Genomic DNA, 26190 nt, shown 5'->3' on the forward strand with positions numbered 1-26190 from the left:
CTACTGGGAGGAGGCTGATAGTCATGCAGTGGGTGGCTTTCACAATGTTCGACCTTATTTCTCTCACAGTTAGCAGCAACTTCCCGTCGCACGTCAGGAGGGGCAATGCCAGCTAACTTGTAGAGTTTATCAACAGGTGTAGGTTTAAGGCATCCTGTGATGATTCTGCATGTTTCATTCAGTGCTATGTCCACCTGCTTTGCATGGGCAGACTTTTGCCAGACAGGACAGGTGTACTCAGCAGTTGAGAAAGACAAGGCCAGGGCTGATGTTCTTACTACTTGTGGGTCTGCACCCCATGCGCTGCCAGTCAGTTTCCGCAGGATGTTATTGCGTGCAGCTACTTTGTGCTTGGTGTTCATGCAGTGTTTCCTATATGTTAGTGTTCGATCTAAGGTGACACCAAGATATTTAGGATGGAAACAGTGTTCGAGCTCTTGGCCTTCCCAAGTAACTTTCAGTTTCCTGTTGGCTTCGCGGTTACGTAGGTGGAAAGCACACACTTGTGTCTTGGAAGGGTTCGGCTTCAGGTGGTTCTCTTTGTAGTAGCTGGAGAGATCTTTCAAGGCATTAGTGAGTTGCTTTTCAACTGTTTCAAAATCTTTTGCTTGTGTTGTAAGGCCAAGGTCATCAGCATATATGAAGCTCTTTGTGAGTGGTGGTTGTGGCTGATCGTTCGTGAAGATATTAAATAAGGTCGGTGCAAGAACGCTGCCTTGGGGTAAACCATTCTTTTGCCTCCTCCATCTGCTTTTCTGGCCCTGAAACTCCACATAGAAGCTGCGGTTTTCTAAGAGGGTCTGGACAGTTTTTGTAAAGTCAAAGTCCCGGGTGATATGGTAGACTTTATGCAGCATTTTTCTATGTTGCCAGTTATTTATTGGGTAATTGGGTGGCATGGTATCCCAACTTGATAGTATATGAAATGTTCAGAAATAATCATAGAATCATAGAATAATAGAGTTGGAAGAGACCTCGCATGCCATGCAGTCCAACCCCCTGCCAAGAAGCAGGAAATCGCATTCAAAGCGCCCCTGACAGATGGCCATCCAGCCTCTGCTTGAAAGCCTCCAAAGAAGGAACCTCCACCACAGCTCTCACAGTGAGGAAGTTCTTCCTAATTATTCAGGTGGAATCTCCTTTCCTGTAGTTTGAAGCCATTGTTCTGTGTCCTAGTCTCCAGGGGCAGCAGAAAACAAGCTTGCTCCCTCCTCCCTGTGACTTCCCCTCACATATTTATACATGGCTATCATGTCTCCTCTCAGCCTTCTCTTCTGCAGGCTAAACATGCTCAGCTCTTTACACCACTCCTCATAGGGTTCTCCAGACCCTTGGTCATTTTAGTTGCCCTCCTCTGGACACTTCCAGCTTGTCAACATCTCCCTTCAACTGCGGTGCCCAGAATTGGACACAGTATTCCAGGTGTGGTCTGACCAAGGCAGAATAGAGGGGTAGCATGACTTCCCTGGATCTCGATGCTATACCCCTATTTATGCAGGCCAGAATCCTGTGGGCTTTTTTAGCAGCCGCATCACATTATGGGCTCACATTTAACTTGTTGTCCATGAGGACTCCAAGATCTTTTTCACACGTACTGCTGTCGAGCCAGGTGTCCCCCATTCTGTATCTTTGCATTCCATTTTTTCTGCCGAAGTGAAGTATCTTGCATTTTTCCCTGTTGAACTTCATTTTGTTAGTTTCGGACCATCTCTCAAGTCTTTTTGAATTCTGCTCCTGTCTTCTGGAGTGTTAGCTATTCCTCCCAGTTTGGTGTCGTCTGCAAACTTGATGATCGTGCCTTCTAACACTTCGTCTAAGTCGTCAATAAAGATATTGAACAGAACCGGACCCAGGACGGAACCCTGCAGCACTTGTGACTTCTTTCCAAGATGAAGAAGATGCATTGGTGAGCATCCTTTGGGTTTGTTCGCTTAGCCAATTACAGATCTATCTAACTGTAGTTTTGTCTAGCCCACATTTTACTAGTTTGTTTGCCAGAAGGTAGTGGGGGACTTTGTCGAAGGCCTTACTGAAATCCAGGTACGCTACATCCATGGCGTTTCCTGTATCGACCCAGCTTATAACTCTATTGAAAAAAGAGATCAGATTAGTCTGGCATGACTTATTTTTGGTAAATCCGTGTTGACTCTTAGTGATGACTGCATTTGTTTCTAAGTGTTTGCAGACCATTTCCTTAATTATTTTTTTCCAGAATTGTGCCTGGTATCAACGTGAGGCTAACCCGATGGTAATTGTTTGGGTCGTCCTTTTTTCTCTTCTTGAAAATAGGGACCACATTCGCCCTCCTCCAATCTGCTGAGACTTCTCCCATTCTCAAAGAACTCTAAAAAATTATTGCCAGAGGTTCTGAAATAACTTCATCTAGTTCCTTCAATAGTCTTGGATGTAGTTGATCTGGTCCTGGGGACTTGAATTCATTTAGAGCAACCAGGTGTTCCTGGACAACTTGTTTCCCTATTTGGGGTTGGATTTCCCCTAATCCTTTGTCCACTCCATGTTGCTGAGGTTGAGGACAGCTTTCTTTTTGTGAGAAGACCAAGGCAAAGAAGGCATTAAGCAGTTCTGCCTTTTCCCTGTCCCCTGTCGCCATCACCCCATCTTCTCCTTGCAGAGGCCCTATCACTTCCTTGTTCTTCCCTTTTCTACCGAGGTAAGCAAAAAAGCCTTTTTGTTGTTTTTAATGTCTCTGGCAAGCCTGAGCTCATTTTGCGCTTTAGCCTTGCAAACCTTTTCCCTACAGGAGTTGGCTATACGTTTGAATTCTTCTTTGGTGATTTCTCCCCTTTTCCACTTCTTGTGCATGTCTCTTTTGAGTCTTAGCCCGGTTAGAAGTTCTTTGGACATCCATGCAAGTGACTTTTGGCCTATGAACTCAATTTGCAACAACTGAAATGAGTTGAGAACAAAGGGGGAAAGTGGAAGGAGGAAATATGGGATGTTTTCTTTTTAAAAAGATGGAAAAGTGGGACAACAAAATATTAATCTGGACTGCCCTTGCCAAACTGGAAAGTATGCAAATTTTTATAGCTGAGAGTTCCCCTTACATATAACCATATAAACAAAATAATTTTGTTGGATTGTTTTGTTGCATTCATACATGTCTTGTTTACATATTGCAGGAAAAGAGATTCTACCTAAACATTAGGGAGAACTTCCTGATGGTAAGAGTTGTTCAGAAGTAGAATATGCTGCTTCAGAGTGTAGTGGAGCCTCCTTTTCTGGAGGTTTTCAAATAGAGACTGAATGGCCATCTCTTAGGGGCGATTTGTGTGTTTCTGCATGCCAGGGCGTTAGACTGTTTGGCCCTTGTGGTCTCTTCCAACTCTATGCTTCTAGTCCTACAAGGCAAATTATTTCAAAATTTTGCTCCACAAAACAATTTAGGAGTAAAATATGTTGATGAATCATATCTATCTATCTATCTATCTATCTATCTATCTATCTATCTATCTATCTATCTTTCTTTATTTATATACCGCCCCCTCTCCCCAAGGGGACTCAGAGCGGCTTACAAGAAGAGGAAACAATGTACATAATATCCGTCACACTTACAATCCAAAAAAGGTTAAATCAAAACAAATAACTCAAAAAAACGAATGACAATAAATAGAAGAAAAATAAATTCCAATAAACATAGTAATTATAACTCATAAACATAATCAAACATCAAGCCTTGCTGCCCCCTCCCCAAGACCAAACTTCAAACATGCAAATTTTTTTCGTGTCAGGAGTGACTTGAGAAACTTCAAGTCGCTTTGGGTGTGAGAGAATTAGCCATCTGCAAGGACGTTGCCCAGGGGATGCCTGGATGTTTGATGTTTTACCATCCTTGTGGGAGGCTTCTCTCATGTTCCCACATGGAGCTGGAGCTGATCCATGCTCTCCCTGGGTTGTATTCAAACCAGCAACCTTCAGGTCGGCAACCCAATCTTCCAGTCATCAGCCCTGATAGCATAAGGGTTCAACCCACTGTGTCACCAGGAGCTCCATCACACAAGTCATACTGTACCATGATAAGAGCTTTATAGGTCTTGGTTTGGTGCTTTAATCCTCTTTCTCTGTTCTGTTTCCTGTGATTCCTTTGCAGCATTAGCATATACATTTCATATCACTCAAGCTAATTCCATGGTTCCTTTCACACTATATAATTAAAGTTGCTATGGATCTATTTGAACTGTCATGACTACCCCCTATGAAATTCTGGGCTTTGTAATTTGTCCAGAGATACTAGAGGGGTTTTCTGGCTGAAAGTTTTAAATACCTTGCCAGTCCAAGGATTCCATAGGATGTTGCCATGGCTGTTAGAATGGGATAAAGTGTGAAAGGATCTCAAATCAATCAGTGCTGATTTTGATGCTGAACTTTCATAGCTGAAACAAGAAAGTTGGGACTAACACTTATTGCAGGTGGAGCCATGAGAGGGCAACTTCTGGCCTTTTACAGTAGATGTTGCTGAACTGCAGTCTCTAGTACTCTTAACCATTAGATCTGCTTGTTAGCACTGATGCAAACTGTATTCCAACACCATTTCTTTCTTCTTGTCCCTCTCTCTCCTCCTCTCTTATCTGTGCCTAAGGGTGCATCTATACTGTAGAAGGAATGCAGTTTGACACTTGAACTGCCATGGCTCAATGCTATGGATTCCTGGAAGTTGTAGCTTGGTGAGCCACCAACAATATTTGGCAGAGAAGGCTAATATTGACAGTGGATGACCGTGTGGATCCAGAATAGGTCTTCACGGGCACTTACAGACCCACTGCCAAGACTCTATCCTTGGAAGATAATCATTCTCGGTCAGGAGGGATCACCTATGATGAGCCTTCTCTGCCAAATACTGCAAATACTGGGTTCTGTAGTTTACAAGATGATTATCTTCCAAGGGTAGAGTCTTCTCAGTGGGTCTGTAAGTGCCCGTGAAGACCTATTCTGGATCCACACGGTCATCCACATTGAGGACACAGACTCAATCTATTTTAAGCTTAATTTGTATGTATTAATAGCATTGAATGGCTGCCACGTATAAGTCGCCTTGAGTCTCTTTTGTGGTAGAGAAGGACGGGATATAAATAGGGCAAATAAATAAATACATTTCCAGATCAAAGGCAGGCATGACATGGGTTTGCCTGGCATGCCTTCCTCTTAGTACGTTTCTTCCTGTCGCTTTTTGTTCATCTGAATGTATCTCCCCCTATGAACCACCACGGAGATTAAGATCTTCTGGGGATGCCCTGCTCTCGGTTCCACCTTCGTTACTGGCGCGGTTGGCAGGGAGAGACAGGGCCTCCTCAGTAGTGGCTCCTCGGCTGTGTAACTCCCTCCCCGGTGACATTCGATCAGCCCCTTCCATTTTAGCCTTCAGAAAGAAAGTTAAAACATAGCTATGGGACCAAGCTTTTGGAGAATAATTGCAGTGCAATAAATGAACAATTAATTCATGCAATGATAATTTGGAATGACCCTGGACTACGTATTTGGATGATATGATTTTAATAATTGTTGTAATTGTTGTTATTTGTTTTAATTCTTGTTTTAATGTGTTTTTACCAGTTGTAGGTTTTTAATGACATTGAATTGCTGCCAATATGTGAAGCCGCTTCAAGTCCCCCTCAGGATTGAGAAGGGTGGGGTACAAATATGGTAAATAATAACTAAATAAAGGCCTCTACAAAATACTCGGCACTGTTAGTAACAGCTGACCTCCAGTTAGAGCACTCAGGGCCAGGGCTTCCCAGTTTCTTCCACATTTTGAAAGTTAGCTTTAAGCCCAATTTACATTTTTTTTGTTGTCCATGGTTGAGCTGAGAAAAAAGTAACTGCTTTGGAAGTTGGTGATTAGGCATTTGGACAATGTGGTCAGTCCAGCAAAGTTGATGGCAAAGAATCATTGCTTCTAGGCCGGTGGTCTTTACTTATTTCATCCAATGAAACATAAACTAGAGACTTTTAACACAATACTCAAAAACTGGTGAGAAGATGGACACAAGGATCTGGTCAAACCATCCACTAGTACTAATTTTGTATATGGGGAATACTGAGAATGAAAGACAGCAACATGATTGCCCTACAGCCTTCTACATCATTACACAAGATGATTTGGAAAAACTTTTTAACCCTCCAGGGATTTTCAGGAGGCACAGGGGGCGGCTGGGAAGCAACAATGAAATTGGCCTCCCTTTATTCAGTGATAATAGGAATGTGCTGAATTCTTATCTAGATCCAACTCAACATGTTTAATAAATTCCTGCCTGCTCAGAAGCAGGTTGTGTGGATTTCAATGTGACTCAACAGGGAAATGTACCTGTGATTGCATTCTGAATGCATTGAATTCTGTCACTAAGCCAGTTTATCCTGGCCATCATAGAAGATAATAGAATATAGATAGTCCCCCAAGATGTGTTCTATAGAGATACTATCTAAAGGAATTTGCAGCTGTGGGGTTGAACTGAAACTGTGTGATAAGATATATCTAGTGAGTACATTGAATTGTGTTAAACAGTCATTACATCGGGGCGTCTGGTAGGCCAGTCTGTAGCCTAGAGCTAGATAGCCATCAACATAGACCAAGCATTGCTAATGCTAGGCCCAGGAATGTTCTTGCTGAGGAGGCAAAGGGAATGACATCCACCTAGTACTTCTCTCAGATGAAATTGATGTCTATATTCTCTTCTTACATAGTGTCTCCTCCTGTTTTCCCTTATTCACCCAAAGGAAATAGGAATATCCTTTACTTTCCCCTGAAGGTTGCAATAGACAGATAAGTGTCTGGACGACAGAAGGAGTTTGATAAAATCTTGGTAATTACCCCGACATGCTGCTATGAGTCACATCACATTACAATTCGAGGAATTTTTTTTTTTTTAAAAAACTATTTTTACCATTTCTATCCAATTAAAAAAAATCTCTTTTCACTATCTGTACAATTTTTACCAAATTATCCATCCACGATTTTACGAGAACTCATTATATATCCTAGGAGAAAGCTGTAACCATTAATTTGTTAGACCTCTTATGATGAAAAATTAATCTAGCCTAGTATTGCCTGTACAGACTGGCAGAAACTCCCTGTAGTTTCAATATGAGGGCCATTTCCAGAATCCCCTAGTGATACCAGGGATGAAGGAGGGAAATATCTGTGCTCTTTCATGGTGCTCTGGCCCTTCATTGTAAGCATCTTTTGCAATCTGTCTGTCCCTCAAGTGTTATGGGAGGCATTGAAGCCTTACTGAGGATGGAAAATTTATAGATTTGTATGCGAGATTTGGAATTCGTATGAAAGGAAGCAATGATAAATGACTACTTAAACTAAAACGTTTTTTAAAACTCTAAAACAAGAGGAGAGCCAGCTAGTGGTTTGAGCATTAAAGACTACGACTTTGGAGACCAAGATTTGGATTACCACTTAGTCATGGAAACCCAATGCCCTTACACTCTCTCAACCTCAGAGGAAGGCAAAGGCAACCTCTGTAACAAATCTTACCAGGAAATCCCCATGACATGGTCTCCTTATGGTCGCTATTTTTGGATACTCTACATTTCAATATTTCAGCATTGATTGTATATGATCTTTTAACATGATGCCTTAACTATGAGGTAAAGGTAAAGGTTTTCCACTGACATTAAGTCCAGTCGAGTCCGACTCTGGGGGTTGGTGCTCATTTCCATTTCTAAGCCCAAGAGCCGGTGTTGTCCGTAGATACCTCTAAGGCCATATGGGTGGCATGACTGCATGGAGTGTTGTTACCTTCTCGTTGTTACCTTCTGCCAACCTAGCATGTTTTCGAACTGCTAGGTTGACAGAAGTTGGGGCTAACAGTAGGAGCTCACCCTGCTTCCCAGATTTGAATCGCTGGCCTTTTGGTCAGCAAGTTCAGCAGTTTAATCCGCTGTGCCACCGCGGGCTCCATGTGTCATAACTGTATCAGTCTTAACTGTATCAGGTATTTTTAACTGGTGGCATATGCTGTATTTTAATGTAAGGGCCTTAGCCTGTTTTTAACATATAAGGGTTCTATGCTGGCAGGCAGGTTGTTATGTTTTGCCAACTGCATTTTTTTTGGAGGGGGGGGGCAAACTATTTTTCCAATCATTCAAGTATGCTGACATCTGCAGACTCTTAAAAATACAATGTGTACTTAGAAATGCCCTCTGTGTGTTCAGTGTAGTTTAATTCCAAGTAAGTCTACACGGACTAGATTGCAGGCAGTCTTTATCAATTGAGGGAGAAATGCAGCTCAACAGTATTTTTTAGTGATTGATCATTATCAATACATTTGGACTGATAATCCTCAAGGAAGCTCAATTATACAGGAGTCCTGGTAGTCCAGTTTTAAAGGATCATCCTCAGCACCTCTTGCTAGTTTTAGGGGGGGGGGGGTTCAATCCCCATCCCTTCTTTGGGGTCCATGCTTTGTCTTTCCATGAAGCAAACAGGCAATATGTATGGATAAGTAATGTATTCATAATGCTGTTCTTCTACTTCTAGGTATACTGATTCCATCGGGAAAGCCTTTTTAAAAAAAGTTTATTTCCAACAACTGGCCAATTGTTTAACATGTACCTGAACATGCAGTTGTATAGCATTTACTCTGTGACCCAGGATGTACATTTGATCCACTTGGCCTGGAGTTCTCTACTCTTAAAGATGCATTTCCATCTCTACAGCCCTTGGCTATCTTCTTTTCAGCAACACTGCTGCTGTTCCTTATGTGTGCATTATGTGTGTTCCTTATGCGTGCATTCACAAATAAAAACCCTTCAGTGGCCTTAAGAATCGTTGTGTTAAGGAATTTATATTTTTATTCAAACTCCAGCTGGGAAATCACAGCTGCAACAAAAATGTGCCACCACATTTCACTGCAGAAGCTGATTTATTTAATAAGAAAGGTGAAATATGTTAAGATCTTCTGGGTTCAGGCCATTGGAAGTGCCAGGAAACAGGGAATTGCCAGCTCTTATGGGGTGGTAACTTCTACAGAACTACTTTTTTCAGCAGTTCATGCTTTGGGAAATACCATTAGTGAGAAACCATACACTATTTAGAAAGGTTAGGAATTTACCTATATGTTGAAGGAGGCTAAACCATGTACTTTTCCAGTAAAAGAACGTTTAAATTGCAAGAACACCAATTTTCAAAGATGAGTTAATTAATTTAAATGATACCAGTAACTTCAAGATAATTGTGCCAAGCTCTAACTTTAAGCACCATTTGGATTTTGTGATTGGTTCTGCCCTACGCTACATTATCATTTTGAGACCAGTTGGCCTGAGTGACCCTTGAACTAGACAGCAGGGAAACCATGCCTGAACCATACAACTATGCCAGTTGGCAATAGAAGAACGACTCAGATATCATGAAAATGCTACCCTCTGAAAGGAGAGAACTGGTAACATTCACTAAATGCACCCAACACTTGAGGAAGCAGGTGACACATTAAAAAATTTTTTGACTGACCTATCTCAGCCAGCCAGTGATTAAAAATGGTTGAATTCTAATTCCACATGTCAAGAATGATAACCAATTAACTCATGTGCCTTACTTAGTATAAAAATGTTTTGTACTTTTTTAAAGGAAGAGCCCCAACTTGAGAGCCAAGGTATTCTTAACCATTAGCTGAGGTCCTATCCTCATTCTATAGCAATAACTTTTAAGTTTCATAAATCATTAGTACTGTACTGTATTTACAGTATTTTTACTTCCTTTTTTAAAAAAAGTCTTAGAAATGTCTCATACTAATGATGGCAAACTACCATCTAGTGGAGCTATTTAGTATTGCAAACACATCTATGATTCTAGTTTTAAACCCATTGAAATGGAAAAGCATCAAGTTGTTTTATATGGAAAATTCTGCTCTTTCAATGCATATTCTGAGATGACGGAAGTGTAGGTACACTGTGTGCATGTTGCATGTACATTCCCTGTTCAGTGACACTTTTGACATTCATCCAGGAAGACAAAAACATTAATAGTGTATGGAAATATTTAAAAGACACACAAGAAAACCCTTTCTAAATCATACTGAAGCTCAGCTTTCTGTTTCTTTGGTAGCAAATCAGGATGTTGATATTAAGGCCATACACAGGACATGAAGAGAACAGCACCAAATTGCTACCTGATTGGCTCCCAGCGACTCATAAGTCAGGCTTTGTTAATCTCTGACCCTAAATGCAGGACATAACCATAATTACTAGTCACCACTGGCAGATTTATCCTCCGTGAATTGGATTGATCACTTTTAACAGCCATCTAAATTGATAGCTATATATTATGGCAGCAAATTCCACAGTTTCACTTTGGTTGTGTAAAGAAATAATCCTAATGGCCTTTTCTTAATGTCCCACTGTTCAGTTATCAGTGGATCATTCTGCATGTTGTGTTTCTGGATACACCAGACTTTATTTATTTTTTTGTAAGTTCTAGAATTCTACTGGCTATATTGGCTGGGAAATTATGGGAGCTATAATTCCCAAAATTTAACTTTTCAAAGCTCAGAGTGAACTGAAGGTACATGAGAAAGTATCAGAAATGGATTTGTATTCCTTGCCTAGGGAGAAAGAATAAAACTTATCAGGTGATAAAGTTACTATATGGCAATACTTCCCTTTCATTTTCCCATAATGAAGTGAACACATTCCTATTTGGACACATTAATATTGAAGCATATTAATGATGTCTTGATGAACTTTATGAAACTTATCTTCAAATCATAGTTCAATGTGAATGCACACAACACTTTTACCTTAGGAAAATGAGAAGAAAACATCCTAACAGTGACAATTCCTTTGAGTTATTCTACACACAAACCTTACTCCATGTTTTATCATTATACTCTACAGTCACTTACCATCACAAGTTACATTTCCCTGTCAAGTGTCAAAGATTAAACTTTTTTGTCATGTGACTGTTCCTTTTCAAAGTCAGACCATATTTAACTGTGATATGAATGGTAAATATTTTCAAATTAAATTGCCACATACAAAACTGTTTATTGTGAGGTTGTAAATTAGACACTACAGTATATGAAAATAACATTCCCTGCTGACATACAACAAAAGTGTAATTTTTTGGCAAACTTGTCACATGTTTATTGGACACAGGTTGTGTAGTCCCTTTGGGGAATGGCAAAAGGTAGATTTGATTAGTTTCAGAGCATTGCTTCTTAAGAAAACATTCCTGCTGCGCCAAGAAAGAAAAGTGCTATTTTTAAAATGGGTGAGCCAAGGCAATTCATAGCAAAGTTTTAAAAAATGTGGAACTTAAAACCGCACAACAGGAAATGCCATCTACATCTTCAGATCCACCTTCAGGGGGTGATTTTGCTCTGCTTTTCCTGTTCAATGGCTGCCAAGAAAACAACAGAAACATCATTTGCAAACACTTGTCATCAATTCAGCACTTTTACATACATGTCTTGAGCAGATAAATGCATTTATTTGCTGGGAGTCTAGTTGACCTTTCCCCAGCAGCCATAAGTAGAGAGATGGCTATGACTTCTCACTCTGATACAGCCAAGTTCATATAGTCTTTCTCTCTCTATGACAGTGGTTCTCAACTTGGGAGTCCCCAGATGTTTTGGCCTTCCAACTCCCAGAAATCTTAACAGCTGATAAACTGGCTGGGATTTCTGGGAGTTATAGGCCAAAACACATGGGGACCCACAGGTTGAGAACTAATGCTCTATGACCATACGTAGAAGGATGTCGAAGGATGGGTGTTTTGTTTTTGTAATTCTACCTATATAATGTGTATCGGGGATAGCATTTAATTTCGTTGTACAATGTACAATGACGATCAAGTTATTCTATTTTATTAATATACATGTATTCTTGGCTGTACTGAGGAATTCGGATGTGGAAAATAGTCTTCTCTGCCTTTAGCATATTCTTGTTTCATGTCTGGATTAGACCTAACACAAGCCTGTCCTAAAAAAATAAGCATACATATTTGTTGCGTTCATGTCCCACCCACCTGCCCTTGAGAAGTTTACATGGCTTTCCATATCTATAGATTTATCCCTACAACAACACTGTGAGGCAGTTGAAGCTGAAATAGTGTGATGGGCTGAGTGGATTTCAAGGCTGAGTGCAAACTAGGTTTCCCAAGACCTTGGCCAGCACCCTCAGCAATGTGTAATAGTGGCTCTCATTTTGCCAAATACTGTACAACAGTTTGGAGTTCAAGGATCCATGCAGAAGAGTGGGTAATTTATATTAGATGGATTCTACTTTAAGCAAACAGCTTTAAAAGCACACTAACTATAATCTAGAAGTTATGTGAGCAGCTCAAGGAGCCCTGGTTATAAAACCTTTGCAAAATAAAATTAAATAACTGTATTTACTTTTTTCTGTGAAATAGGGAGACTATGAATATGATTTATACACTTGATTTATACAGTAGCTGTGCTACTCCTTCACAAAAGCCCCCTGGCACCTGATATTTGCAGAAATATCTGTAGGTAGCATCCTAGTTCATTCAATGCCATAGCATTAAATGCTGTAGCAATGATAAAGGCGGTCCAGCAGAGGGCAACACTAAGCATTTTTTTAATGATAGGGAGAGAATTATTTTCTATGGAATACAATATTTTGTGTTCACTACTGGTATTTTTAAAACCCATCAGTATTGTAGCCCATTAAAGTTTAACTGATTGGATTTCAGCATATAACTATTAAAACCATAAGACATCAGTCTGCAAGGTGTCACAAAATTCTTTTTGGATATTGTGTTTGTGCATGCATGATGCATGCACAATCTAACATGGCTACCCTCTGGTATTTATTGAAGACAATCTTAGATTTCAAGTTCAGATATCTGATCACATGCTTCCAGACAATAAAAATGTATTGTTCAAAATGCCAGTTATGTTGTCTCTCTTGCAAACAGCATATTCAGTGAGAACAAATTGTCATTTGCTATTTGCATATTAAACACAAGTTACAACTTTATGCATAGATATAATAAAGCCATATGAATCATTATTTTAAAAGCACCATTAAAATTGTGATGCTATTATTCATTTGTCTGGACAAAGCATGACTATTAGGTATTTATAAATTCTGTATACTGAACTAGATATTAATTGTATATGCAGGTAGATCACAACTTACTTTCTTTAGTAGGCAATGGATTTTTTTCTCTGGTTTCGGTTTTTTTCAGCTTGGTCTTATCAAATGTTTCAATTTCAGCAAAATCCGGTTTGTCAGACATGATGGATCCTGACAAAGGGAAGAGAAACACACCCTTGGCTTTGTTAGGTAGTGCCATTTTACAACCTACAAGCAGGGCATTAACATATCTCTAGATCACATCTTTTGTGAAGTATAACATATCATAAAGCTATTACATCACAAAAGATTATGAATTTGTTATATCTTTAAACAGCAAAACACAGCAGAGCAAAGGAAAATCTTATGCTCAAATAAAAGAATCAGAGTTGTGAAACAAAGAAATATTTTTAAATGAAATGAAAAGCAAAACGATAGCACACAACAACTTGGTTTTTGATTATTTCTAGAATCTCTTTGGACAGTGAAGGGCAACTCATACCCCCATTGTTTGCAGTAAGATTAAAACCTCCCAGTTTCCTTTAGACATCAAAATCACAAAGTAAATGCCTGGATTAGCTACACTGAACAATTGTGGGTAACAAAAGAATGACAGATGCGTGGATGGCTTTGTTCCCCTCACCCTTCCCTGTGCTCAGCACCACGCTTCACCCAGAATGATTTTTCATTACATAAACATTCCAGCATTAAACACAATACCTTTTTCAGGGGCTTTGTGCTAACTGCTGGTGATTTCTTCCAAAAGCTGTGGAACATAAATACATCCTATGGGAGTGGTGTTGTAACCAGGAATTAATCTGACACAGACTTTACAAGCAAAATGTGCCCTTTAAAGGCTATTATGACAAGCTACATGACTACATGACTCTACTGCTTTTCACATTGTGATGGCAGAAATGATACTAAAGCCACATGCAGTTACCTGTCCTGCTTCTCTCTCCTCCGCTGCCTTTTGACGGTCTGAGCCAGCATGGGCTTGAAAAGGGCATGCGAATCCCTCCCCCACTCTCAGCCCACCTCAATTAATATTGATAAGCTTGCAGCAAGTGTACTTCAGCAAATGACAACTTATTATTTCACGCAGCAGGCATAGCTGGGGGTGGGGACCTAGGAGGAATGCCCACCTGCACAATGAACAGCAGGAAAAGAAAGCAAAACTCTATCTTGAATTTGTCTCTCCCCACTCATTTGTAATGTCCATCTTATAAAAAAATAATGTTGACATGTTTTGAGGAAGACATTTCAGGCCAAGATAAGGGTTTCCACATAAGGTATGTGATCCCAAGCTCTCTAACATGTGAGAGACAAAAACTAATCTAGGCACTAATCAGAACTAGAAATCTTTGGTCTAACTCAAACTTGCACAGGGTGGCAGTAGGTTGGGATATCAAAACATTGTATGCCTGGTGGAAGGGAAGGCATACAATGCTGCTTTTTAGGCCTCTTTTGATATCTGTTTATTTAATATTGCTGAAGTGAGTTAATTTTTTAAAAGAAATTACTGAGCATAAAATGATTATAAGTCAACATTGACTACAGGAATTATCTTTCTTGCCTGCCTGATCATTGGAGGAGGGGGTTTAAGCTTACCTGGCCAAAATGAGGATACTCTGTCCTTCTCTTCCACACCACTTTTCTGGTTCACAGCTGCAGCAGGGGTGGCTTTATAGTCCTCACTGACACTAGGGATAGTTGCACTATCTACTCAACAATGGGATCCATTTTCTTACACAAAGGAGTCTGGTTGCTACCCGGTATGTGTTGTCCTCTGAAAAGCTTGAGAGCAATATAGCCACCAACTCTTAAATACCCAACCCAATGCTGAGGAGCTCATCATTCATCTTGGTTGACAAAAGAACTACAGGCAATGAGGCAGATTTGAGGATGGCTAGACCTGAGATTGAGTAGATTACAGAAAAAGCAAAGATTAATAAACCCTTCATCACGCCTAGCAGGCAGACATAAAGTTAGCAAAAAACAAAAAACAAAAGGCCTCCAATATTGTATTCTCAAAATGTCACCCAGCAGTGTTAATCTGAGTTGTGATGATCCTGTTGAGCTCAGACTCAAACAAATCATAGTAGCCTGATGACCTATTTGCCAGGCATTTCAAGGAGAAGGTGTCAAATGAGAAAGTCCATATTCACTCAGATTTTCTGAGGTTTGGTGGCTCCCAAGTCAAGGATTGGGCAAGCAACCTATCTGGATGAGGAGGCACTCTCCTAAACGAACAGGGGCATAGCTTGAGAATATTCCTAGACTCACCTTTGTTACTGGATGGCTAAAGTCAACTCTGTAGCTTGACTTGGTGACAACGGCATACATTTCAATGTCTGAGAGCAGATTGCTTTTCCTTTCTATACCCTCTCTCCAAAAGGGAAAAAGGGGCTTCTGTGGAAATATCTTTTGAATGTATGACACAGATCTTCCTTCCCACAAAGGTTGGTCTATTAAGGTAAAGACTCATTCTACCACCCCCTGCTCCCCTTTTCTAATGTAAGGTCTCTGCTAAATGTCATCAGAACGAGAGGGCAAAGTCCTGAGACAACAGAATAGACTGTATCACTTCAAACTACTAATGAGGGAATGCGACTGTTCTCTTACATTTTAAAATAATTTTTGCTGACAGGTTACTTATAGTCTGGCTATAACAATTTTATTAATCTGTATTAGGTTATGTTTTCCAACAAGCATTTATGCCAGTAACCATCCAGAAATAGTATCCATCATAGAAGTTGATGTGGAGTACTCTATGCTACATCTAAAAATTCTGCTGGATGTGTGGATCAGGTTTGAGACATTTTTTCTTCCTTTTGGAACACTCTATCCTCTCACTCCTTCTCAAAGACAAATTCCCATAAAGCGGCCCTTCAGGTATTTTGGAATTAGACTCTCACAGTCCCTTACAACTGGGATTTCTGGGAGGTGTAGCCCCCCAGGGCAGAAGTTTGCCCATGCCTGCTATTGATAGCACTTTTGGCAAATAACAGAAGAAACTACCAGAATTTAATCAAATTAAATTTATGGAAATATCTGTTCTAGGGGGTGAAACTATAAGCACAGATGACATCTGTAATGTCTCATTTGTTATTATTTTCTATATTATTTTGCTGTGACATCACATCCCCACCTTTCTTCAAGGGTGCTTCTGTGTTAACAAGTGAGATTATGCATTTCCCACTCTTTAAGAGGTCAGCTGGAGTGCCTGGCTCTCACAGGGATGCTGTGCTGATAAAGTGGAAAAGAAACCTATGTGCATAATCTTGAGCACACTGCGAAAAAGGGGACCCTAATACATTCAAAAATAAATACTTCCCACCTCTTTACTAGGTGGTGGAAGAGGAAGGGCAGGGAGGAGATTACCCTATAATTCTATCCCTTGCTGCAATCCCAAAGTTACAAAGGTTTAAGGAAAAACAAGCTTTCATGTCAACATTTTGTTCTTTCAGTACACATTTCCAAGGCAAAGGGAAGAGTTTTAAAACTTATGTTACTAACTTTCCAGAAAAGGGTGGGAGGAGGAGGATTTCATCCTTCTTCCAAGTGTTTTTGACTGGACTGGATGGGAGGTATCTAACATACAACACCCTACTCTTTATTAGCCGTCCCCTAGTGTGTCCCTATTTATTTAGTTCTTAGTCTGACAGAAAGGTGCATATAATTTCTTGCAGGGGGTTTGTATTATCTATATCCTTCCAAAATCTAGAATGATGTAAAGGATTTTTTTAGACCAACAAAGGATGCGAAAACTTGGAAAGCTTTTGAAATCTCCATAGCCCTTCATGAGGGAAGATGTAAAGTAGCTTGAGGTAGAACGCTGGCTGTATCGTTTCTATTAGGGTTTGCTAAAACCATAATATTTCAACAGTACCAAAGTGGGCCCTAGTTATGTGATTTTTACATAACTACAGCATCTGATTTATTACACAGAACCATTTAAGAAAAGGTGGAGATATTAACATAGATTAATAAAAAATCTTCTGAAAAAGAAGTACAGTATTTATAATGTGCTTAAAAGAGGAAAGAAAAAAAAGCTGTTCAAGGTGGAATGCTACATCCCCAAATGTCACAGATTTTAAAAAGTATTAAGAATTGACTGAAAGAAAGATTACAACCAAGCATCACCAATATTGCTAGATAATCGCATATATTCAAACTGATTAGGGAAGAGGGACTATTTTGCAGAAAGGTGCACCACAAACTTTAGCTTTGTAGTGTTTCTCCCATACTTGCCATGTGGTGGGAGGGTGTGCTGGGGAAGTGTATTATGGTGTTTTCCTGCTGGGTTTTGAAAGTGGGCCTGTGATTGGGGTTAAGATTTCAAAACTCTTGTTTTGATTCTTAGAAGAATTACTTGGTTGTTTTGTTTTATTTTCCCATCTTACCTTCTGTGAAATGGGTGTTTTGGACTGGCTGTGCCATAATAGACATACCACTGCTATGGAAGCTGATAATTATAGTGCAGGTGGATATAACCTTGGCTCCTGATTGTCCAGTGTTGATGAATGTTTTTCAATTTGTGCAGCCTGAGGATGTGGACAGGATCCTTGGAGAGGTGTTTTAGACCACTGCTGCATTAAACAGGCCAGAGGGGGACAGGGAAGTGATGAATGCCTCTTTGCATCAAGGCAGGATTCTAGCATCTCAAGGTGGCTGTGGTAAGGCCTCTTCTAAAGAAGCATTCCCTGAACCCTGCTGTGTGTGACAACTATAGAATAGTCTCAAATCTTCTGTTTCTAGGCAAGATGCTAGAGTGTGTGGTGGCTTCCTAACTCCAAGTGTTCATGGATAACACAAATTATCTAGATCTATTTTAGTTTGGTTTCAGACTGATTATGGGACGACAGCTTGGGTTGCCTTAGTGGATGATCTATGCAGGGAACTGGACAGGGGAAGTGTGTCCCTTCTTATTCTGCTGGACCTTTCAATGGCTTTCAATACCATCGACTATGGGATCCTTCTGAGTTACCTTTCTCAGGTGAGGCGTAGAGGTACTGTTTTTCAGTAGCTTTGTTCTTTTCTCGAGAGGCAGTTCATAAGGTGGTGCTGGGGGTGTGTGTGTCCTATTTGACTCCTTGGTCATTGGTCTGTGGAGACCCTAAGGGTTCACTCCCACCCCCCATGCATTTTAACATCTACATCAAACTGCTGAGAGAGGTTGTTAGGAGTTTGGGGGTACTCTTTTCTATCTAATTTCAAGGAAGTTGTCTTGTGCTAAATCAGTGCCTGGCAGCTGTAATAGACTGGATGAGGGCAAGCAAAAAGGCGCTTAATCTAAACAAGATAGAGGTACTCCTAGTCAGTTGAAATAAAGATCTGGAAACTGGGGTTCAGCAGGTCTGCAGTTTAGGGGTACACCTGGATTCTGCTCTGAACCTGGAGGGCTAGGTTTTAGCAGCAACTAGAAGTGCTTTGGCACAATTAAAGTGAGTCTGCCAACTGTATTCCTACAGAGTTTACATAAAGGTTACTTATTATTGGATATCCCTACTGCACCTACCTCAATCAAAAAGCTATATAGTCTGAAATATTTTCAATGTCACATATGGGTTTAAAGGTGACACAGCACAGAATACCAGCTTTTACGATCACATCTAGGCCTTACATAGTTATTATTATGGGGCCACAGTGGCGCAATGGGCTAAACTGTTGTATCTGCTGACCTAAAGGTTGGCAATTCCAAGCTGCAGGTTGGGGTGAACTCCCACTGTCAGCCCTAGCTCCTGCCAATCTATGTAGCAGTTTGAAAACATGCAAATGTGAGTAGTTCAATAGGTACTGCGTTGGTGGGAAGGTAATAAAGGTGCCCATGCAACCATGCCGGCAGCACAACCAAGAAATGTCTATGGACAACAGGCTCCTCAGCTTGGAAATAGAAAAAGAGAACCTCCCCATGGTCAGAGTTGAACACCACCTCCAGAAAGCTGGAGATGACAGGGGAAGCCTTTACCTTTGTTCTGTGTATCTGTATGTCATTGTTATTACACTGTTTTAAGGCACTGAGTGTTTGCCTATCTGTATATGTTGTCATCCGCTCTGAGTCCCCTTGGGAAGATAGAGCGGAATATAAATAAAGTGTATTATTATTATTATTATTATTGTGATGGTAATTATGAGGAAAAGGTTTGTGTAAGCTGAAAAGAGAAAAATGCCAGCTTACAGAAAATAGTGCAAAAAATGTTTTGAAATGCAACGTGAAAAAACAAACTAGATTTTCAAATCAGTTTAGTTTTATTTTGATTTGCTAAGTTCAAGAGCTGTACTCTTGATTAGAATGGAAGTATGAGGTTCTGTACAATATTGAGCTCAGTCCTCTTTAAAACAACCACCACCCTGTACAGTGTTTGCCAAGTTATTCTAAGACTTAAATGATGGTGTGATAATTTCATTACTAATATCATAAAATATTACAATTACATTTATCATATTGCTAGGGTTTCTGGGGGTGGGAAGTAAGGGACAAAGTTCTCCAAAGCAAGCAATGAGTATGCAGCAGACCAGACACTCTGGCAGATCAGAACAATTGCAGTTGAGTCAATAAGCTGATACAAGTGATTTTAAAATCACATTAGATTGTCTTGGAATAACACAATCACTCAACAGAAAAAGCAATTTTGTATTCTAAAAAATGTGGTGCATTTTCTGTTTGAAAGAGTTGAAACCCTGAATTATAGCTTTCAAAAGAAAAGTTTAATTCAAGAAAAATAGGATTCGTCAATAAATGCCTGCATTTTTAATTCATAGAGGAAAAACAAGGTCTCAGTACCCTCTAGATATAACCAGGTTCCTTTCATGCCTAGGTTTATTGCAAATTTGCTCAAGAAGATTTCTATCAGACTAGAAAAATAGAACAAGATCATCTTCATAGAAAAGGATCTTATTCCTTCTTGTGTCTTTTGTTCTGTGTTGTTGCCAGCAAAAATATTTCATCTTGGGAAGAGAAACAGGTTCCCACACAAAAAGACAATGAGTCGTGGGTGTGTAGAAGAGGCAGCATGTGGGTCATGTTGCTCCATGTTTCTGACCTTTGTCCCCCAGTTCCTCTTCTTGCCACTACCAATCTGGATTTGCTTGAGTTAAAACTATAGGCCCTTTGTCTTGAGGCGGAAGCCCCAGTGCAGATGGCTGCTTGTCTCTGGCAGTCATCCTTAAGTCAAATCAAAGTCCACCTCACCCTCTGTCCATCCAGCCTGACTTAAAATGGGTGCACCAGTATTATATCCTACAGTAAACAAAGGAAGGATGTGGTTAGTCCCATTGTGGTTTTGTTTGCTTTAGAATCCCAGTGGCTGAGAACTTCATGTTGTCCAAAAAAGAACAGCTGTCCAAGAAAATAAAATAATCCCAGACTATGACATGGCCAAGGAATCTATTATACCAAACTATTGAGAAACAAAAGAATGGGAACAATGTATAAATCTTGCATGTCGAGAAATCTTGCAGGTGACATCTTACCTACTTTGGCCTTTTTGTTTATTATGAATGCTTTTACCTTAGGTAAGGTAAAGGTTTTCCCCTGACGTTAAGTCCAGTCGTGACCGACTCTGGGGGTTGGTGCTCATCTCCATTTCTAAGCCGAAGAGCCGGCGTTGTCCGTAGATACCTCCAAGGTCATGTGGCCGGCATGACTGCATGGAGCGCCGTTACCTTCCCGCCGGAGCGGTACCTATTAATCTACTCACATTTGCACGTTTTCAAACTGCTAGGTTGGAAGGAGCTGGGGCTAACAGTGGGTGCTCATTCCGCTCCTGGGATTTGAACCTGGGACCTTTCGGTCTGCAAGTTCAACAGCTCAGCGCTTTAACACACTGCGCCACCACCAGGGGCCCTTACTCCTCAGCTAATATGGGACTCTGAGAATGGCATAAATAAAGGTTCATTAAAAAAATAACCATCTGGGTCCCCAGTCATTTTAACATACACACTTGTTAGTGTAAAATTCTCAAACTTGTATTATGCCAGACAACTCTCATATTCAGTTCACCTCACAATTTAGTCTACTTCACATGTTCCAAATCTGACACAGCCACTCCAGCCTGTGACCCAGCATGGTGTAGTGGTTTGAGCATTGGGCGATGACTCTGGAGACCAGGGCTTGAATCCCTCCATGATCAGCCCTGGAAGCTCACTGGGCAGCCTTGGGCAAGACACTCTCTCTTAGACTCAGAAAAAGGCAAAACCAACTCCCCTCTGAACATATCTTGCTGAGAAAACCCCATGAGAAGGTAACCTTTATGGTTGTTTATTTGTTCAGTGGATCACTGGGAAAGGGCTTTAAAATTGGGCTGAGTATTCGAGGTGGGAAAGAGTGACGGCTGAGGACTGTTGGTGGGATAAAAGCCTGTAGCATGCATGCTTTTGGAGGGAGGCTTACAATATTTGCGGATTTACCACTTTTGAGTGGGTTCCATGCCCCTAAACTCTAAAGATGTTCCTGTGTGCATGGGGGGCAGGGAGAGAGATTGTATAAGTAAGTGAATTTTGTATAACCTTTTCTTAAGGAAAGCCATGTACATAGATGTGAATTCTTCATTTTTAAAAGTTGCAGAAAAATACAGAAATTGGCAGAACGTGCACGATTAATTACAAGTGGAAATGATGCAGATTGGATATATAAATATCCATATATCTTGCCAGACAGTAGCTATAGGAGTTTGATTTGATGATATCGAACTGATATAATTATTTTATATTTAGAATCAGGAATGGGTAACTATTCCAAGGTGTAAGTTATGCAGCTAACTTCCTCCTTTCTAGTTGAGCCTGCATTTCTAATGTCTGAATAGCTTTCAGAAATTCAACAATTAAATTACAGATCTGCCAAAACCAAAATGACAGATTACATTAAATTCGACAAGCCACAATCACAGAGAACTCCAAAACCACAGAAGGAAAGAATCTATCAGCAAATAAGCAGTGTAAAGCGACACGGTTCATCTTTGTATTATAAGAATCCCCAAAGTATTTGATCTATTTGCTCATATCACAGAGGTATCACAAGGAGCCACCCCCATCTGTGGTGCCAGAAAAGTTATTATGTGCTTTACAGTGTTTTGTTAGTACCCGAAAAACAGCTTTGCTGTTACAATCTGGCTTTTTTGCTGAACAAAATTGAAACTTCTGCAAGATAGAACAAAAGGAAAAAAGTACAGTACATCAAGTACTGTACCATCCAATTCCTGATGGTTCTGCCACCTCTTAACAATATCTCTCTCAGGGCAGCTTTGAACTTCTGCACAGGAGAAAAGCAAAAAGATATCAAAAAGAATGTTATACAGTAGGTCTCTCTTTTTTTACAGATAAAGTAGCAAATTAATTTCACACAAAGGCCAAGCCATGTTCCCACGAAACAAGGTTTTGTGTTTTTAGACTGAATTCCATCAATCACCTCAGTCTTGCAAGCTAATCCTTTAATTTCAACAGTCCATAATCCCAAAAAGGAATCTGAAAAATTAGCACATGATCATATCTTACATCCTCAACTCACTTGTGCCCATAGGACAACTACCGTGTTTCCCCGAAAATAAGACAGTGTCTTATATTAATTTTTGCTCCCAAAGATGTGCTAGGTCTTATTTTCAGGGGATGTCTTATTTTTCCATGAAGAAGAATTCACGTTTATTGTTGAACAAAAAATGAACATTGATTATATACTGTACAGTAGTTGTCATCACAAACCAGCATAACCAGGCAAACTGTGAATCCTATCAAGAATTTCTTGTTACTACCAATATTTCCATGTACAACACTCTTATGTTGTACATTTACCAATTTGCATGTTCTGGTGTTCTGTTTGGTGCTTCCAAACAAAAACTTTGCTAGGTCTTACTTTCGGGGGAGGCCTTATATTTAGCAATTCAGCAAAACCTCTACTAGGTCTTATTTTCTGGGGATGTCTTATTTTAGGGGAAACAGGGTAGCAACTTTGCTACCATTATCAATAGCCAAATGAGTACATTTCAAATTGTTATTGTTATGCTTTCAAATGTACTGTAGTTATTTTTTGAAAATCGATAGTGCTAATAACATAGCTTGTTTGCCTATGTTTTTAGCTGTTATTTTGTTTTAACCATGTTATAAAACACCCTTGGTAGACATATATTGTATATACTTGAGTATAAGCCTAGTTTTTCAGCCCTTTTTTAAAGACTGAAAAAGCCCCCCTCGGCTTATACTCAGATGAGGGTCCTAGTTGGCTTATATTTGGGTCGGCTTATACTCGAGAATATATGGTACATTTATTATTTTTCTCTATTATTATTAGTATTATTACATTTATTATTTTTCTCTATTATTGTTGCTACTATATTTATTTTACTCTATTTTTTATTATTATTATTATTGCATTTATTATTTTACTCTATTTATTATTACATGTATTATTTTCCTGTAATTATTATTATTATTACATGTATTATTTTACTCTATTATTATTAAAAGGATACATAAGCACATTTACATTAAAGATGAGAATAATGATTTGATCAGAGTTGGACAGTCTTATCTTAAATTTGAGCTTTATATAAATATTCAAAAACATTTAACCTACTAATGCCTCAATTAATGTAATTTTATTGATATCTATTTTTATTTCTGAAATTTACCACCCTCGGCTTATACTGGAGTCAATGTTTTCCCAGTTTTTTTGTGGTAAAATTAGGTGCCTCGGCTTATATTCGGGTCGGCTTATACTCAAGTATATATGGTACTTCAAAGCCATACTATTTCTTCCCAAATCACTATACTGCTGAAACCCTAACTTACAAGCATACATGCAGTCTCTCTCACACACAATATGCTTAACAGTTTAATTCCAATAATTATTGTTTCTAATCACCATGGCTGATAATGGATTTCCCCTTTGGTGTATGTCTCTCTCTCTATATATATATGTACAGTAGTCTCACTTATCCAACATTTGCTTATCCAATGTTCTGGATTATCCAATGTATTTTTGTAGTCAATGTTTTCAATACATCGTGATATTTTGGTGCTAAATTCGTAAATACAGTAATTACTACGTAACATTACTGTGTATTGAACTACTTTTTCTGTCAAATTTGTTGTATAACATGTTTTGGTGCTTAATTTGTAAAATCATAACCTAATTTGATGTTTAATAGGCTTCTCCTTCATCTCTCCTTGTTATCCAACATATTTGTTTATCCAACGTTCTGCCAGCCCGTTTATGTTGGATAAGTGAGACTCTACTGTATATATATCCACCAAAGGGAGAATCCATTATCAAGCATGGTGATTAGAAACAATATTTATTGGAATTAAGCTGCTAAACATATTGTATCTTCCTATCAAACATGAATTGAAACTGCATGTGGAGTTTCATGCTTTAGCTTCTTAAGATCACAAAATCTTCCGCAGTCATCAGCATACAAACTAACAGCCACACCACTGAGAATAATAGATGGAAGATTACATTTAAAAGGAAGGGGGGGAGGGGTAATTGTCCTATCCAGATGGATTGTGTTGCCCACCAAGAAACCCCAGGAAGAAGTGAACCCATTCAGACCTGTACTTTCTGGTCATGCAAAAAAACAACAACCAAAAAACAACAACAACAACAACAACAACCCCCCCCCCAAAAAAAACAACCCAACAAGCTGCCACCAAATTCAATAGATAAAGTGTATAGATTAGACCTTTTGCCAGACAATATTTGCTACAGTTAAAATTCCCTGGGGCATTTTTTTTCCAGACATGCATTCCTAATTGGATAATATGATGCACAGTATGCCTTCCAATATGAAATCTATATTTAACCATGCCTGGTTCAACTACATCAGATCTATGAGATTTGTATCATCATATTGCAAGTATAAGAAGTGAGGATAGTAGAAATAGGATCAGAAAATAAATTGTTCACAGTTTAGCAAAAGGAATCACAATCATAACTTTCTAAATCTAACTTGCAAACCAGATTATGAAAGAAACACTGCCAAAAAACCTCCAAGTGACATATATTTCACATGCCATATTGTTTGCTCTGGAAGTGTTCTTTTTTCTAATACCTTCCAACAAGAGATTTCCCCAGGCAGGAAGCAGCCAGGCTTTGAAGCTGCAAGGCCATTCAATGGTAAGCAATGTGGTCAATTTCAACATTCACACTTGCCTCAAACAGACAAGAGTTACCCACCCTGGACCTTCCATGGATCTATAAACCCCACTTGCCTGGCTTCCAACCTCACAACCTCTGAGGATACCTGCCATAGATGCGGGTGAAACGTCAGGAGAGAATGCTTCTTGCATACATTTTTGTTACTATATTTCAAATATATATATGTGTGTGTGTGTGTGTGTGTATACATGATTATTGTTATTTCCCTCCATTATCTTAATAGCATCAGTTTATGACAATGCATCTTTGTCATATATAATCCCACTCTTCGTTAAAGCCCTACAAGGCTTCCTTTAGATATTTGGTTGCCGATGGTAAAATACCTCAGTTGCTAAACAATCCCACACCTATCCTATGTTATATGTATGAAATAAAACTCAAGGGGCTTTGAAATACAGTAAAATGTCAATCTTCTTGGACATTTGGGACTATAAAACATTTCTGCTTTCAGTATTTTAACATATTCTTTGGCCTTAACATAATGTATTTTGTTTTTCATTGTTACAGTCTGTTTTTATAAAAATGTGTTTCGATTTTATCTTGGGTATTTGCAAACAACTGTAGTGCTAGTTAATTGAATAAATGCTGTTGCCATCTAAAGAAAAAAGTTTTTTTGCACATGCATTCCTTCTCTTGCAATTAATAGTTCCAGCTTAAGCGGCAGTGGGGGAAAAGGGGCCTGAGGCCAGGAATTGTGGGAGTTGAAGTCCAAAACACCTGCAGAGCCCAAGTTCGCCCATGCCTGTTCTAGAACATGGCCATACAGGCCGGAAAACTCACAGCAACCCGGCTTGCTTTCTTTCTTTCGCTTGGGCACATTCCAACATCTGCGCATGCGCCCCACCGTCCTGCTCTCTTCCCACAACTCTCCTATTACGCCTCAGAGGCACCATCCGTCTCCCTCTCCCCGTCTCCGCCCCTGTGGCTTCACGTCACTTCCCATCGAGAAGGGGTGGGAAGAAGCGCGCTGGCCT

At 39.6% G+C, this 26190-nt stretch overlaps 1 protein-coding gene across 5 annotated transcripts; it reads right to left on the reverse strand.

The window, feature by feature from the left end:
* Positions 1–10979: 10979 nt before the first annotated feature.
* LOC100558923 (thymosin beta-12) lies at positions 10980–26146 on the reverse strand. Of its 5 annotated transcripts, XM_008104872.3 has the most exons (4): positions 14674–16996; positions 13783–13828; positions 13126–13233; positions 10980–11359 (listed from the first exon to the last, which is right to left on the reverse strand). In XM_008104872.3, the coding sequence occupies exons 3-4, from the start codon at positions 13223–13225 to the stop codon at positions 11322–11324; spliced, it is 138 nt and encodes a 45-aa protein (XP_008103079.1). In that variant the 5' UTR covers positions 13226–13233; positions 13783–13828; positions 14674–16996; the 3' UTR covers positions 10980–11321. The 5 variants fall into 5 exon arrangements, with proteins under 5 accessions (XP_008103079.1, XP_008103077.1, XP_062826402.1 ...); XM_008104870.3 differs by lacking the exons at positions 13783–13828; positions 14674–16996 and adding an exon at positions 25997–26146; XM_062970332.1 differs by lacking the exon at positions 13783–13828 and having other exon boundaries at positions 14674–16993.
* Positions 26147–26190: the final 44 nt, after the last annotated feature.

Source organism: Anolis carolinensis, chromosome 2 (assembly GCF_035594765.1).
Source record: "Anolis carolinensis isolate JA03-04 chromosome 2, rAnoCar3.1.pri, whole genome shotgun sequence".
In the NCBI taxonomy this organism is placed as follows: Eukaryota; Metazoa; Chordata; class Lepidosauria; order Squamata; family Dactyloidae; genus Anolis; species Anolis carolinensis.

Excerpts from the sequence above, each read along its gene's own strand:
- LOC100558923 (XM_008104869.3), bottom strand. The coding sequence starts at position 14,072 with ATGCCCTTTTCAAGCCCATGCTGGCTCAGACCGTCAAAAGGCAGCGGA. Across the intron at positions 13,234-14,005 it reads AGGAGAGAGAAGCAGGACAG|GATCCATCATGTCTGACAAA; the intron begins GTAACTGCATGT and ends TCCCTTTGTCAG. Across the intron at positions 11,360-13,125 it reads TCCATTGCCTACTAAAGAAA|CCATTGAACAGGAAAAGCAG; the intron begins GTAAGTTGTGAT and ends TTTTCTTGGCAG.